Below are 17104 nucleotides of genomic sequence, written 5' to 3'. Positions count from 1 at the left end.
AAACCATGTCTAAACTATGTCTCAACCAGGCCAAAACCAAGACTAAACCAGGCCAAAACCAAACCAAAACCAGGAGTAAGCCAGGACTAAACCAGGATTAAACCAGGACTAAACCAGGACTAAACCAGGACTAAACCAGGACTAAACCAGGACTAAACCAGGACTAAACCAGGACTAAACCAATCAGAACTAGAGATGCAGAGTATCGATTGAGGAACCAGCTCCCTGCTCAGATCAAGAGAGGCTGAAATACAATCCAAGTCCAATCCAAATACAGATAAAAGTACTTCAAATGACCTGCTGCAAAATATATATCGTAAAACTGTGATAGTTTTTTTTGTCACAATGATTGTGCGATTTTAATACTGTGACATCTGTATTGCAAAGAAACTGAATAGGAAGTACCGTTACTTCAAAATAATATAACTCAAGTAGAAGTAAAAAGTAGTGGTCAAAAAAAATATTAATGGTAAGTATAAAAAGTATTTGGGGAAACTACTGTCATGATATAATACTGGTACAGTATATTACTCAACTAGGGTTAAAAGTATGGGATCTGAAAACTACTATGAGAAGTACAATTTTATTGAAAAATTTTATTTTTGTTTTGCAGTTACATTGTCTTCAGTATCTTCCCGACCATCGCTGACATCGTAATTTCTATCATTTACTTCATCACATATTTCAACGCCTGGTTTGGTCTCATTGTATTTGTCTGCATGACACTGTACCTAAGTAAGTACCCTGTAATATATATGGTTAAAATTGTGGTATATATATATATACATTTTGTTTTTGTTTTTTTCTACTTTTTTAGCATTGACAATTATTATTACCGAATGGAGAACAAAGTACAGGCGTGATATGAACCAACAGGATAACAACGCCAAGTCTAAAGCAGTGGATTCTTTGTTAAATTTTGAGACGGTAAAATCCAAAAATTTTAAATGCTACATGTTTTATATATATATATATATATATATATATATATATATATATATATATATATATATATATTTATTTATTTATTTATTTATTTATTTATTTTTGCTAATATGGATTTAAATTTGTCAAGAACAGGTGAAGTACTACAATGCAGAAAACTACGAGGTTAGCAGATTTGAAGACGCCATCTTGAAATATCAGGTAAGTCTTTAAGTCTACGGATGTTTACATTTTTAAAAAGTCCAAATATCGGTCAATCTCTAACACACACATACCAGCGATGCACAGTGGCTGGTGGCTCTGAGAGAAGATCACAGCAACCTCCCTGAACAGAACCCAGTCACCATGAGAGTGGCAGACAGGAAGGAGTCTCAGGTACGAAATACTGGACTCCACCAGGCCCTAGCTAAAGAAACCCACTGCTCTGCACCTGGCACCTGGCAGCACAAATGAACCAGCTGCTAAGGGATGGGACTCACCCTGAATGGAACCAGAAGGATCCCTCAAAGGGTACAGTCCCATCCAACGATCAGCCTGTCTCTCCACAACATGGAAGCTCATCTCAGGCATCATCATGGCTAAGATAAGTGGACACATGGATCATTACATAAGCACAGCACAGAAGGGTATCGGCAAAGATACCAGGGCAAGAGCAAGACATGGGCAATAAATGGCTACGCCCTGTCAATAACCAGATACCCAGCAGGAATCATACGCTGGCCAAAGGAGGAGATAGACACCACAGAAGTTAGGACACAAAAGCCATAGCCATGGAGTGCCATAACCAAGTGGCGGGCATAGTGTACAGAAATATCTGTGCAGAATACGGACTCAAGACCCCATGGTCAAGGTGGGAAATCCCTCCAAAGGTAGTGGAGAATGATCCAAGCCAGATACAGACTAACAGAATGGTGATAGCGAACCAACTCCAACCGGACATTGTGGTGGTGAATAAACAACAGAGCAAAGCCGCTGTGGTGGACATTGCAGTGTCAAGTGATGGGAACATCAGGAAAAAGGAACATGAGAAACTAGAGAAAAACCAGGGGCTTAAAGAAGAGCTGGAGAAAGCCTGGAAGATGAAGGCATCAGTGGTGCTTGTGGTCATCGGAGCACTCGGGGCAGTAACCCCCAAAGTGGAGGAGTGGCTACAGCAGATCCTAGGAAAAACATCAGACATCTTGGTCCAGAAAAGTGTAGCACAGTGGTCTCTCGTTTATTGCGGGGGGTTATGTTCCAAAAGTAACCCACGATAAATGAAATCCGTGAAGTAGAAAACTTTATTTTTTACAATTATATATATTTTAAGGCTGTAAAACCACACATTTCATACACGTTTCTCAGAAAGGCATTGACATTTTCTCACATTTCTCTCTTGTTTAAACACTCTCAAAGTTCAAACCTTCATTGATTAAAAAAAATAAGCACAGTATTATAGAATGAAAACAATTACTATACTGTCCTGTAAATAAATATTACAGCTTTTAGAAATACTGTAACAAATTAAATTTTAATTATCAACCTATGAGGTTGGACACATAAGAAATTATTAATAGTGACTCACTCGTATTTGACAGTTCCTCTGACTGCACCTCTTCGTCCTAGTACTGCTCCGCTGTAATGTCTCGTAATGTTCTTTTTCCTGCAGTTACTGATCCACAAAGCTAAAGCAGACTCCACGATGGTTACATCCCTTTATGTATCTGTGTTAAAATGTATTGCTGCTGTCCTCCTTATATTGTTTTCCTCCTTCTTTATGTCGAGTTCACATGTAAAGTCTCTTGTGGACACGCGCGTCTTGGCCGTGCTGCGTTTCTGCGGCGCGTTTTCAAGTGTCAGAGTGACATGAATCTGGCGTTGACACGGTGTATCTTGAGCGTCAAGTGACAAAGCAATTTACAAAGCAACTTACAAAGCAATTATCCAGAACAAGTAGAAAGACATCAGCCACAAACTAGCGGAAACTTAATTATGCCGGGCACACCGGCTAGTTTAAAGGCTAATCACGGACCCAGACACTCCTCTGCAGATAGCCTCCGTTGATGGGTTTTATGTAATAAATACATTAAAGTCACTCTCTCATCCTGGTCTGCAAAGGTCACAAAGACACAGGGAAAACAAAACATCCAAAGGCACTCGCAGACTGCAACAGATGCTCTGGACATGAGTCAAGATGAGGTGTGTCCAGAGCGTCCATGACGCACATTGGCGGCGTTTGTCCTCAAATGCAAAGTTGTGCAACTAGAGGCGTCCAACGCGTTATTAACGCCCCAGAGTCACACTGCTAGCATCGAGCATTTATGTAAATTTGTCTGAACGAAAATATACTGCACAGAACCCTCAAGCTTCCAGGCCTCTGTTAGATATGTGTGCATATGTATATGTGTGTTTAAAAACTAGTTTATTTTATTGTTTTATTTTAACAGGGGCCATGTGCAAACACATTCATCTCATAAAAGAAGATATGCTTTAGTCCATATTTCTGTCTAGTTTCCATCTGCAGTACCCGGGCAGAATGAAGAAGATATGAAAGACAAGTTTTAAATTAATGCTCTTGCTATTTTTTATGTATTTAAAAGGCCCTGTACCCGATTTTTTCCCATGTATTTGACCAAAATGTGTCTTCCCCCAGTACAGGTATATTTTATAAGCAGCTCATAGATCAAAATAAGTCAGCTGTGTACTTTCTGAAAATGAGGAAATGTTTTACTGTCTGAAAATGAGGAAGTGTGCAGTTAGCATGCCAATTATTGTTAGCATTACCATGACAGCAAAACTTTCCTCTGGTCTCTGAGAGTTGTGTAAAGCGCTTATTAACTAATGCTCAGAATGCATAAGGTAAGTGAGGAATAATTTTGGACCACTGCAAACTGAACTAGTTCTTTTTTTTACTTTTTTAAAGACAGTAAAAATCAGGTGGAACAACATTAACATATATTTTTCATTCATAGAAATAGGAGCAGGTAGTTTGTAAGAGTTTTACTGATATGTAGACTGATATGTAGATTATATTGTATTGTATTAAAGTTATATTCTGTAACTTTTGTTTCCAGGAGTCTGAATGGAAAACTCAGGCGTCTCTAGCATTTTTAAACCAGACACAGAACATCATTATCGGCTCTGGTCTTCTGGCTGGGTCCCTGCTTTGTGCCTACTTTGTCACTGAGGGCAAATTTGAGGTAAATTTTAAAGGTAACTTTTCTGGTACAGGGCCTGACACCTGCCTGTCTCCATGGAGATGTTATTGCTTTTGCCTGGAAAGTTCCACAGTACGCCATTAGTGTGCATATGACAGGGTAGAGTACTTTTTCACTAAAACATCATCAACATCATTATATAACATCATCAACATCATTATATATATTATCATTTAAAATTTTACTAAAAGCCTGGATTTGTTTGTTTTTTTGGTGAAGTTTATAATTTTACTTCCTGGTCAGACACAGATATGACATACGTAGTGGTAATTACGTAACTTATCTGGCAACTGTAATGTTAACAAAGGCCAAAACTTAACTAAGTTACACAATAGTTATTAGACTAATAAATGAAGGTTTAAAATGCCTTCGTTCCTGTATTTTTGTACTTTCACTTAACAGATGTGAAACTATGATAAATATTTAGCACAGGTACTATCCCACCAAACCAAGGAATAATTAGAAAAACCTGTCATGCACTTTCAACTTAGCTATCACCATGGAGAGACACAGATAACATCAAAGCGTCAAATTACAGGTCAGATTTGTGGAGAGGCGACCCAGCTGTCAGTAAGAATGCATGTTTTTACGGTATTTTTGAGCTATAAAAATAACAATGATTAAAAAAATGCAAGATGAATAAATTCAATGCCATATAGTGGAACATTTGAGGCAAAGCTTCCTTCCTGCTCTTCCTTCCTATATCTCCATAGATATAAGGAAGTACTTTCATAGTGCTTAAAACAAATGTGTGAAATTAGTTTTGAAATGAATATCTTTAATTGTAATATTTGACTGTTCAGGTTGGAGATTTTGTCCTATTTGGCACATATATAATTCAGCTCTACACTCCACTCAACTGGTTTGGGACTTATTACAGGTAAGTCTACACTGCTGATACCATATTTATGCTCAGAAATCATTGCTGTGTTAGATGAAGTACAAAATAAACAATACAATATTATTTTTTAGCAGTAAAGGAGAAAATGTCAATGGCAGTTCTGTTCTGCATAATAATAATAACCACTTTAGTAATGTTAAATCGCTTATTTTCAATATGCTATTTTGCTGATCAATTTTAACCGCCACTGATACACACCCACTGCTCTGTGCCTGTACCTTTCTTCTCCAATTAAATTTTCTTAATCCATGATACATGTAGGATTTGGCAGCGTCATGTAGTAATTTTGGTACAAATGAGAAAAACTCGCTAGTGTGATGAGCAGCTATCCATAGGAGGGGCCGACAGCATACGGCACTTTGTTGTGATGACATTTATGGTGGCGTCACTGCCATTGGACACCACAGTTTTTTAATGCAGAAATCAGTAGACTTGTTTCGTTTATCAAGTCATTTTAGATGAATATTGCTATTTAAAATGTGCCAACTATAACATGGGTGTCATAGATTATAAATAACTATAGAGCACATACAAACACAATAGGTTTTCTTTAATAACACATTATGATGGACTTCAAATTGAAATTTTTCTTCTTTCTATTTTTTTCACAGAATGATCCAGAACTCATTTATCGACATGGAAAGTATGTTTGAACTATTCGAAGAAGAGGAAGAGGTAAATGAAAATCATAATACAATACATTTATTCTTGCTGATATGACTAATATGTCATTTAATTATTTTGTTGCACGTTTGTGTGGGTTACATGTATCAGTCATAGGATCAAAGAGCCTGGCTCCGGTCTGCTCTGGTCTTTTCCACTCTCGCTTAGCACATACACACACAGAGGGAGCGTGTCCAATGTGTCTGTGCATTGGACATGAGAAAGAGCACTCTACTGTACAGAGAGTGCGACAGAGATGAGGCCAAGCTCCAATTGAGTTTTTAAACTTTTCAAAAAGAGTCCGTGATCATGGAGAAATGGCCCACTAAAGTCTGCAGTGATGCTAAATACACGATTCAATATCTGCATGGAGGATGATCAATCTTTCAATGGCAATGTGCCATTGTGAGATATTTTGTCATAAAGACTGACAGGACTGTTAAACCTTTCCCCGAGACAGAACACGGGGAAAGGTTTAACAGTGTGTATTTACAGATTTTCAAAGTGCAATATGACGGTAGATCGATCGGTGAGTTGAGAGCGGAGTGTTTGCCATGGTCCAAGGGTAGAGTGGGGGTAGCAGAGTCTGAGACGAGATGAACGGCACTGGTAGAGAAGAGCAGGGTTGGAAACTTGAGAGCTGAGCGCATCCAGAGAGCGGGGTCAGTGGAGGTGAGCAGCGTCGGAGACTGAGGAGCAAAAGTATCCAATTCAACAGGAGTCAAAAAGCGAAAAAACATGAACTGAGCCAAGCAAAGTGTACCACAAAGATATGCGGATGATCTGGTGCTGAGTGTCCTGGCTCCTCCAGGTGCAGGTGATTGCGGATTAGGTCCAGGGGTGCATGGGAGGAGCCCAAATCTCCGCCCAGCTCCAGGCTCAGACACAGAAGGGAGGGGAGAAGGTGCGAAAATGGCAGGACTGACAGGGATCATGACATATTTAGGAGCCAAAAAACCCTTATTCCCGTATTTTCCGGACTGTATGTCACTCACTAAGTCGCACCAGTGAAAAAATGAGTAATAATGAAGAAAAATGACATGCAAGTTCTTTTCACTGATCTTTACTTCATCACATCTTTACGCATCACAGTTCACACCGTAAAACTAGCAAACACATCAAATATAGCATAAGCTCTGGATAATATTACTTATATACACAAAACTGCATGTGAATGCATGGAGAATATACATACCACTTTGGCCTGCTAGTAAACAAACCTCTGAACCTAAAACTTTATATTTTACTTTTCATTTGTTTCTTGAATAGTGCTCAGTCGGGTAAGACTTTGCATCAGCATAAAAGGTTGAACCGGAAAAGAGGAAGTAGTTTTCGCGACCTTAAACTAAACTTATGATAAACTAAACATTTACAATATTGTACCAAATGAAACATTATCACCTTCATGGTCTTATAAAGGAAGGGGAAACTAAATATGAAATGTATAAAAGAAAACAAGTCAAGTAAATGTTATTCAGTTTGTTGTCTATGCTTCATGTAGCTGAATAAATATGTGTTATGTAATGGTTGATTATACATGTTACAGTTCACTTGTTTGACCAATAGATGGTGCTGGTGTGTTTGTAATACCTGTAAGAAGTGTTAACATATGATATTAACAGTTAATAGATAATAATAATAATAATAATAATAATAATAATAATGGCTTACATTTGTAATGAGCTTTACAGGCTTGTCAAAGCCTCTCATAGCGCTACACTATAGTCATTATTCATTCATTTCCACACTTGGTGATGGTAAGCTACTATTGTAGCCACAGCTGCCCCGGGGCAGTCTGATGGAAGCGATGCCAATCTGCGCCATCGGCCCCTCTTATCACCACCAATCATTCACGCACAAACCACTTTCATACTAGGAAAGTGAAGTGTCTTGCCTAAGGACACAACGACAGAACTTGGTCCGAGCGGGACTCGATCCTCCGACCTTCACACATCCGTGTGGCTGTCATAATGGTACACAAGCCTAGAGTGCTGTCGTGCATTTGTCAGTGTGACAATAACGAAGATGTGAAATTATATATTTTAATAATTTCACATATAAGTCACATCTGAGTATAAGCCCCACCCCAGCCAAACTATAATATTTTTTTTACCTTTGCACGCAACATGTGATTAATCACAATTAATTTCAGTTCAAGCAGCTGATTAATTGTGAAAATTTGTATCGTTGCCCAGCTCTAGTTAATATATATATATAATTTCTTCTTAAGGTCAAAGATGTAGTCAATGCTGGTAACCTAAACTTCCGACAAGGAAAAGTGGAATTTGAAAATGTTTATTTCAGCTACACCAGTGGGTAAGTCCAATGGTCAAACATATTTGAATTAAAATTAGTTTCAGTTTTAGTAATTATTAATTAGTAATTATTAATTTACTTTTTCCAGCAAAGAAATCCTCAATGATGTCTCCTTCACTGTACTTCCGGGACAAACTGTTGCTTTGGTAATATTAACCAATTATTACCAAATTAATAATACTAAAATATTATATTAAATTAAAATCTTTATTTTTAGGTTGGCCAGTCTGGGTCTGGAAAGAGTACCATAATTCGTCTGCTGTTTCGTTTCTACAACATTCAGGGAGGTTGTATTCGCATCGATGGACAAGACATATCTCAGGTACTTGCATACAGTATTGTAGTGACTAAATCAGCATTATGAATATTATCAGCTGTATTTGATTTGAACATGTTTACCTCATATCTGGGGACTAAATGAAGTGAACAGTGACCATTGATTATAGCTATAAATATTTTGCAGGTGAAACAGACATCTCTCCGTTCTCACATTGGCGTAGTTCCTCAGGACACAGTTCTGTTTAATGACAACATTCGGGACAACATTCGGTACGGCCGAATCTCCGCCTCCGACCGCGAGGTGGAGGAGGCAGCTGTGGCTGCAGACATCCACGATAAAATCATGGCTTTCCCTGAAGGTAAGGGAATATCACAGGCTGAGGGAGTGTGGTGGCCCTTTTTGATTTAGGGACAAAATAGCTAAATAAAAAACAGGTTTGTGTAGAGGTCAAAACCAACGTTTTTAAGACAAAAATGATGAGCCTGTCAACAGTTACAGAGAGAGGGGTGAACATTTTTTCAATATAAAGTGAAGTGGCTAGCTATGTCCATCTTTACACTCTATGGGTAATATATATGCAGGGGCGTTTCTAGCAAGTGGCCAAAAGGGACACAGGCCATCAAATGATTGCACCAAATTATTTAGTACATCGACAGAAATATTTATAATCCTTATTATTTTAAATTATTTATTCAAAAAAAAAAAAAAAAAAAAAAAATTATTTATTCACCAAAAATATGAAAACTTTAAGTTGGTTAAATCAATTCTTATCTTCAGCCCTAAGAGCCAACTGCTGTTGTGATTTTGGGCTTTACAAAAATTAATTTTATTAAACTGAAAACCTAAAGGTGCTGTACCTGATTTTTTCCGTCTTAAAAGCATGAAAAATAGAAGTAGTTCATTTTAAACTTTTTGCAGTAGTCCATTTTAAACAATTTGAGTGGTCTAAAGTTATTACTGACTTGCGTTATGCATCCCGAGCATCCTAATTATGATTGTCTAACAAGTAAACACTTTGTAATTAGATGCAGACCTTACACGGTGAACTTATTTTGAGCTTAAGAGCTTCTTACATATCTGTGATGGAGCAGGGCAAATTTTGCGCAGATTATCGGTACAGGGTAATTCTCAAAAATTTCTAAAGAGTAAAGCCAGCTCTGGTGTCAGTATTGGGCCATTCGATTTATATTTTCCTGCAAGTATTGCCTTGTTTGTGTTCATTATTGAGTGTGTGTGTGTGTGTTGTAGGCTACGACACACAGGTGGGTGAGCGAGGGCTGAAGTTGAGCGGGGGAGAGAAACAGAGAGTGGCCATCGCTCGGACCATCCTCAAAGCTCCACAGATCATACTATTGGATGAGGTGAGAGCCTAGGTATTATATAGAGATTGGAAGAATACTTTTGAAAATGTATGTACGTCTTTTCAGTACATGTATTCAATTACTTCCTATCACTATTTAGAAATAAATATATCTGTTGCCCAAAACTAAACCTTGCTTATTTACACACTTGAGCTGCCATTGTCACATATGATAACATCTGTATTTTTTATTCTTTCTCTCCAGGCAACATCAGCATTGGATACTCAAACTGAGCGAAACATCCAGGCTTCATTGGCAAAAGTCTGTGCCAACCGAACAACCATTGTTGTTGCGCACAGGTGTGGATGCATATCCGAGGCACTTTATTATTATTTATATATTTGGGTTTTTTACATGTTTATCATTTTATTTAATTTGCAGGTTGTCCACGATCATTGGAGTTGACCAGATTTTAGTTGTGAGGGAAGGACGAATCGCAGAGAGGGGACGGTGAGTTTTTCTCCAATATTCACTAAAAGGTTTGTATCATGTTTTTAGATGAACTGATCCAAGAGAAATTGCTCTGACTCTGTAGGTTGCACATTAAACATCAGCAAAATAAAAATATAGTAGTACAGTGGTCCCTCATTTATCGTGGGGGTTACGTTTCAAAAATAACCCACAATAGGCGAAATCCATGAAGTAGTCAGCTTTATTTTTTACAATTATTATATATGTTTTAAGGCTGTAAAACTCCTCAGCATGCACATTATATACGTCTCTCAGGCAGTCGTTAACAATTTCTCACATTTCCTCTCTTGTTTAATTAATTAATAGTGACTCAGGCATATTTCACAATTCCTCTGACCTTGCCTCTTCATCCTGGTGCCACTCCACTGTAGTGCCGACCGAACATATATGTAAATTTGGCTGAATGCATTCTGTGCGGGTTGAAGCCTGGTTTCGTGTTGTCCATTGGTGTTACTCGTGTATTTTTATTTAAGGGAAAATAACTTCCACTGGACTCTGATGTAAAAAGAGATTTACAATTTTTTTTTTCACAAAATTTAATTCAAACCAAGTCATTCTCAAACCAAGTCATTCTCAAAAATAAACAATACTAGGGTAAGAAAACCATTTGGCTCCGTCTTTATGCGCTGCGTCAACTCAGCACATTTCCCAAGCGTGCGCTCTTTTCTTCGTGCGCACTATTGCTCTTAAAGTGATGGTAACATATTTGCGTAAAACTTAAATAATAACAGTTCTAAGATATTTTAACATCAACATTGATGCAATAAAATAAATGTATCCTATGTATATAAATCAAATATTAAATCTTTCAATATGAAATTATTCATGTAAACATAAAACAGAGTTTATAACAAAATATCAATACTCTGTAAATTTGCATGCATTATTATATATGAATTTGACTTGGCTCCCACACATTCTATGCTGTGCGGGACACGTGGCACAGAGGAGATTGATTGACGGTGGCCTGCAGTCCCTTGGCTGGTCGGGATGCAGAACACAATGCGCGTTCATACACTGTAAAAAAGCGTGGAGTATTGCATTGGAAAAATCCACAAAACAGTGAGATCACAAAGGGCGAACTGCGATATAGTGATGGACCACTGTACAGTATAGTGGAGTATAAATATATATAGTATATTGAGGATATTGTTTATAATTAAACGCATTAACAATGACAACAAAAAGAGCTGCTCAAAAATAAAATGAACTGAAACATCCAGTGAAATCTCCAAAACAAGACTATAAAGTGATATTTCTGTACTTTTATAGTTATGTGTTAAGGTGGAGTATCACAAAAAATGTGAATGGTTCATAAAATTTACATTTATGGGCACATTTTAGCACAGCATTGTTAAAAATGTCTCTTAATTTTCCTCAATATCGGCAACTAAATATACAGATTGGTATATGCTCAAGTAAGAATAAAATATGAATGTTAAAGAAGACCTATTGTGCTTGTCTGCTCTATAGTTAAAATCTATGACATCCGTGGATCATTATGTTCTCTGTATATAATCTGGAAATTTAAATCGTAATATTCATCTAAAACAAGTTAATAAAAGAAACAAGTCAGCTGACTTCGGCGTTCGAAAATTGCGTTGCCAATTTGGAGTCGATGTCGCCATCATCACAACAAAGAGTCAGGAACTTTGTTGGATCATGCTAGTGAGCAGCAGGAAACAACTATAACATGGTTAAAAGCTCTGGATAGTCAATTTTAAAGAATAGGTCTGATTTAAATCCAATGAAAAATGAAATAAATTAAATATAAAATACAATAAGATGAAATTATGTACTAAAAGCAAAATAAATACAATACAATACATTACAAAAAGAATAAAAATGCACAATAAAATTAAAATGATAAAAAATGAAATAAAAATTGAACTATTGATTTCTATTGATTTCTATTGATTTCTGTGGTGTTATTCGCAGACATGAGGAGCTGTTAGCCAAAGGAGGGTTGTATGCAGATATGTGGATGAAACAACAATCCCAAGACACAGACTCCTCCTCAGACACAGAGACTAAAGACAGACAGTCTGAAAAACTACAGCCTCCTGCTATGTCTTCACAGCAGCACCATCACTAAAAAAAACATGTAGATTTATTATTTATTCTTTAACTTGATAAAAATGGGTGGCTACTGGGGAATGCACAGTATTAGTCTTTTAAAGTGCAATGAAAAGATATGTATAGGTATAGTGCCTTAAGACAATGACTTCAATTAAATAAGAACTGGTTTGAATCTGATTTAAGCCTCATTTTAGTCCTGGTACAGACCTGGTTTAGTCCTGGTTTAGACCTGGTTTACTGCAACTCTTGTGGAGTGTTCTCAGTTTGCAGTGATCTGTCAGGAGGGGTCAAGGCTTGCTTTATATCTTGCTTAGTCCTGGTTCAGACCTGTTTTTTCCTGGTTTACACATGGTTTAGTCCTGGTTTAGTGCCGCTCTTGTGTGGTCTTGTAAGGTCTGGAATCTATCAGAGGCACTTTTAGGCCTGGTTTAGTTTTGCATTAGAACTGGTTTTGCCTTGGTTTAGTCCTGTCCTGGTTTAGTCCTTGTTTACATAATAACTTTACTATGTATATTGTACTAAAAGTACTGACATCTGATCATTGTAAAAATGTATACCATTTACTGGCCCCTAGTGGAATTTGACAGACCACTATATAAAAATGTAACTTGGGTGCAGGTGAATGTTACGGGACTATTGCACTGAATTAAGGTAATACTTGATTAAATGGCTGGCTGCTATCTTTTTAAATAATTAGTTTGTTTGTGTTTTCCGTCAGGGATTTTGTCAATGTTATTTTTATGTGTAAAGTATGACATTTTGTATAAAAGAAATTGACAAGGTCACAATGCAACGTGACAATGTAATGTTTTATTTTATTATTTTTGTTGCTTAAAATAAATCTAAATACAATGTTTTTCATGTATTAAACCATTTGAACAAGATCAAACAAGTCAATCATTTTTGTGATTATAAATAACATTGACAGGAGACAGATGGTTTAAAAGTTCAGATCTGCAGATGGTCAGTAGTTACTTGTTAGAGTAATTGTGAAAAAGATGCAGTTATATAAGCAGTTATAAGCTTATTATAAGTTCTGGCCTTGTAATACCATCCCAGTAAAAAAAAAAAAAAAAGATTAACAACCAGTGCCTTGTTGCTAAACATTGGAGTTTAGCAACAAGGCAAATGGGTCTCGAAGTCCACACCAGTTCTAAGTAAATTCATTCATTTCATTCATGTTTCTCGTTGACTTCAAAAAATTAAAATACTAAGAGTTCAAAGATATTGTGGAGACTAACCAGCTACGTACACATTTAAAACACAAGATTCTGCTTAATGCCTTAGTAATGCAAAAAACCTAAACATTCCTAGTGAAGGTTTAGTTTGCTAGGAAATGATGCCAGGCTAGGCTAGCATTTATGAATGGGTGTGTAATCATTGCAATGTGTATTTTGCCCAATAAAATCTTTGTTGCATAAGGACAAACTGCAAAGCATGACGCCTCCTTCTGTACTGGAGGCAGAGGACATAAATTCACAGTACATTGTTGTTGAGATGCATTCGCTCTTGAACTGAACATTTTGCAAAGAATGCAATAAACAAAGTATGTATAAAGTAATATGAAGCACAAGAGCACATGCGGTTGGTCTCCATAGTGTCTCTTCATTGTCATGGCTATAAGTTTGTCATTCAGCAGACTCACATGGCTTATGGTGTTTGGGGCAAATTGGGAGTACGCCATCTCAACGTAGACTTCACTGACAGTGAAGTAAACCAAACTAAATCTAGTGCGTATTGGGGTCACTCTAGAGAGCACACTAACATGTGCAAAAAGGAATTGAAAACAACCCAAGGAAATTATTGGGAAAGAATTTGGAAGATATTTGGTTGGGCCAGATGTTATGGATGCCTCTTGGATACCTCCCTGGGGAGGGTTTTGGTTAGGTAGAAAACACCCCGGTCAAGACCCAGGACACGCTGGCAGGATCTGTCTCTCAGCTGTCCTGGGAATGCCATGGGGTCCCCCTGAAGGGTTTGGAGGAAGTGTCTGGGATGAGGAAAGTCTGGGCGTCTCTGTCTCCATGACCTGGCCCAGGTTAAAGCAAAACAAAATGAATGGATGTAAAATTAAATACATAAATTCAGTTTCTAAAGCATGCCTGAATCTGGATTTGGATTATATCTAATAAAACACACACAAAATAAATAAATAAAAAATATTGCAAATCTGGACACTGTTCTACTTCGATTGATTGAGTCATGTAAAGGCTTCAGAGCTTCTAAATTTTTGTGTTAATATGAAATTTCATAGATCCATCCATTTTCTTCCGCTTATCCGGGGCCGGGTCGCGGGGGCAGCAGTCTAAGCAGGGACTCCCAAACTTCCTTCACCCCGGACACGTCCTCCAGCTCCTCCGGTGGGATCCCAAGGCGTTCCCAGGCCAGCCGAGAGACATAGTCCCTCCAGCGCATCCTGTGTCTTCCCCGGGGCCTCCTCCCGGTGGGACATGCCCAGAACACCTCCCTAGGGAGGCGTCCAGGAGGCATCCTGAGCAGATACCCGAGCCACCTCAGCTGGCTCCTCTCAACGTGTAGGAGCAGCGGCTCTACTCCGAGCTCCTCCCGTGTGACTGAGCTCCTCACCCTATCCCTAAGGGTGCGCCCAGCCACTCTGCGGAGGAAACCCATTTCGTCCGCTCATGACCATAGGTGAGGGTAGGAACGTAGATTGACCGGTAAATCGAGAGCTTCACCTTCCGGCTCAGCTCCTTCTTCACCACAACGGACCGATACAGCGACCGCATCATTGCAGACGCTGCACCGATCTGCCTGTCAATCTCACGCTCCATCCTTCCCTCACTTGTGAACAAGACCCCGAGATACTTGAACTCCTCCACTTGAGGCAGAGACTCACCACCCACCCGGAGAGAGCAAACCACCTTTTTCCAGTCGAGAACCATGGCCTCGGATTTGGTGGAGCTGATTCTCATCCCAGCCACTTCACACTCGGCTGCAAACCGCCCCAGTGCCTGCTGCAGGTCCTGGCCCGATGAAGCCATCAGGACAACATCATCCGCAAACAGCAGAGATGAAATTCTATGGTTCCCGAACCAGACCCCCTCCGGCCCCTGGCTGCGCCTAGAAATTCTGTCCATAAATATAATGAACAGAACCGGTGACAAAGGGCAGCCCTGGCCGAGTCCAACATGCACCGGGAACAGGTCTGACTGACTGCCGGCAATGCGAACACAGCTCCTGCTCCGGTCATACAGGGACCGGACAGCCTTTAGCAAAGGGCCCCGGACCCCATACTCCCGGAGCACCCCCCAAAGGACACCACGAGGGACATAGATACAAAATTTCATTGGGGACATCCTGGTCCCAGGTCTGGTTCATCTCTTCAGTTCAGCTTTCTGACCTCATGTAGACTGGGACATGAGTCACCTGACTTAGGACAGTAAGGGACTGGGACAAAACCTGGTAAACCAGGTCTAGAACAAAGTTCAAACCAAGACCAAATCAAGTCCATTTGGACTAGACTGGACTCGAACAAGGGTCAAACCAGGACAAGTGTGATAACACCCCAACTCACAGAAATGGGCTCAGGGGACTTTTTGCCTTGCTTTGGGGAACATCTCTTGCATATGCCATGTAAGTGCCATGAGACTTATGTACACATTAATTATGGGTTAATAATTAAGTTGGTACTGGAGAAGTACCAAATAAGCCAAACTATCATGACCACTGGGTTGGCGCGATCGAAGATTTATGTAAATTTGGCTGAATGCATTCTGTACTGTACAGGAAACATGGCATGGAAGAGACTGATTGACAATGGTTTACAGTCCCTTAGCCAATCATGACCCAGAACGCAATGCGCGTTCATACACAGTAAAAAAAAGCATGCAAAACTCCACTAAAGAAATCTGTGAAACAGCAAGGCTGCGAAAGGTGACCCGCGATATAGTGGGTCACCATTGTACATATTATTTATATGTTACATATTATTGAAATGTGTTCACCCATAAGGTTAGACTAGTATGGAGTATCGTTAATGCCCCAAAAATTATTAATTGTGGTATCGCCCATCCCTAACGGACATAAAACACTATGAGTGTATTTATATATTCAATTACTTGTTTATAACTGTGTATTTCAAACTACACAACCCATGCTTTTTATTCACAACTGATAACATTATAGAACAAGAAAGATAATTTCTATTCAATAACATAGACCCCCGCCTCACTATCTTGCAATGAAATATAATACTCAAAACAGTTAAAGGTGCCACATTTTGCACATAATTGGATTAAAGTTGGATTTTAATTACTATGTCTAATTTCAATATTTTTAATGAAGGAAGAAATTCAACTGTGGATGCTAGATAATAATGGATGTTTTGGGGTTTTTTTAATCAAAACTTAAGTTGTCTTTAACCTACTATCTTCAAAGGAGTGGTTGGTGGCTTTGAGATGGAGATGCATGGCGGACTGGGGTCCAGAGGAACTCTCACGCCAGTGTTGGTACACTCTTGGTCCTCTTATGGAGTAGCTGTTTAGTTTAGTTGAATGGAGTAGGCTACATTACTTTGTTTATGGCTCAGGGTTTTGTCCTTTGGGTGAACCAGTTTTTGTCTTAAAGTGTTTGTGTGTTTGAAAAAGACAGGAATCTCATACTGTCTGAAAAATCTCTGAAGTTTTTCAGACACACCCGCAGTGTAAGGAAGGGTAAAACCTCTCCTTCTGGGTTCAGATTTCAGATTCCCTGTTGTCATGAGGCATGTATCTCTGCTCCTGTTCTGCCTCCCTGTGTGCTCTCCCCCCTCCCTCACCTGCCTGAACCTGGAGCTGGGCGGAACTCTCGGCTCCTCCCGCGCGCACCTGTGTCCCATCAGGGTAATCATCACCACCTGCCATGGATAAGAGGAACTGGGAGAAGACACTTG

At 38.9% G+C, this 17104-nt stretch overlaps 1 protein-coding gene across 1 annotated transcript in view; it reads left to right on the top strand.

Moving 5' to 3' along the window:
* Positions 1 to 13099, top strand: part of abcb6a (ATP-binding cassette, sub-family B (MDR/TAP), member 6a) — a 33477-nt gene extending 20378 nt beyond the window's left edge. The window contains exons 7-20 of the mRNA XM_033980376.2: positions 614 to 735; positions 818 to 927; positions 1081 to 1146; positions 3999 to 4124; positions 4946 to 5022; positions 5655 to 5718; positions 7937 to 8022; positions 8111 to 8168; positions 8240 to 8344; positions 8486 to 8660; positions 9551 to 9663; positions 9868 to 9962; positions 10045 to 10113; positions 12073 to 13099. Coding sequence (XP_033836267.1) covers positions 614 to 735; positions 818 to 927; positions 1081 to 1146; positions 3999 to 4124; positions 4946 to 5022; positions 5655 to 5718; positions 7937 to 8022; positions 8111 to 8168; positions 8240 to 8344; positions 8486 to 8660; positions 9551 to 9663; positions 9868 to 9962; positions 10045 to 10113; positions 12073 to 12229 — 1423 coding nt within the window. The 3' untranslated portion in view covers positions 12230 to 13099. The remainder of the gene's footprint in view (positions 1 to 613; positions 736 to 817; positions 928 to 1080; positions 1147 to 3998; positions 4125 to 4945; positions 5023 to 5654; positions 5719 to 7936; positions 8023 to 8110; positions 8169 to 8239; positions 8345 to 8485; positions 8661 to 9550; positions 9664 to 9867; positions 9963 to 10044; positions 10114 to 12072) is intronic.
* The last annotated feature ends 4005 nt before the right edge of the window (positions 13100 to 17104 follow it).

Source organism: Periophthalmus magnuspinnatus, chromosome 2 (genome assembly GCF_009829125.3).
Source record: "Periophthalmus magnuspinnatus isolate fPerMag1 chromosome 2, fPerMag1.2.pri, whole genome shotgun sequence".
NCBI lineage: Eukaryota > Metazoa > Chordata > Actinopteri > Gobiiformes > Gobiidae > Periophthalmus > Periophthalmus magnuspinnatus.
Note: the sequence above shows the minus strand (reverse complement) of the source record. Positions and strands in the feature narration are given on the sequence as shown.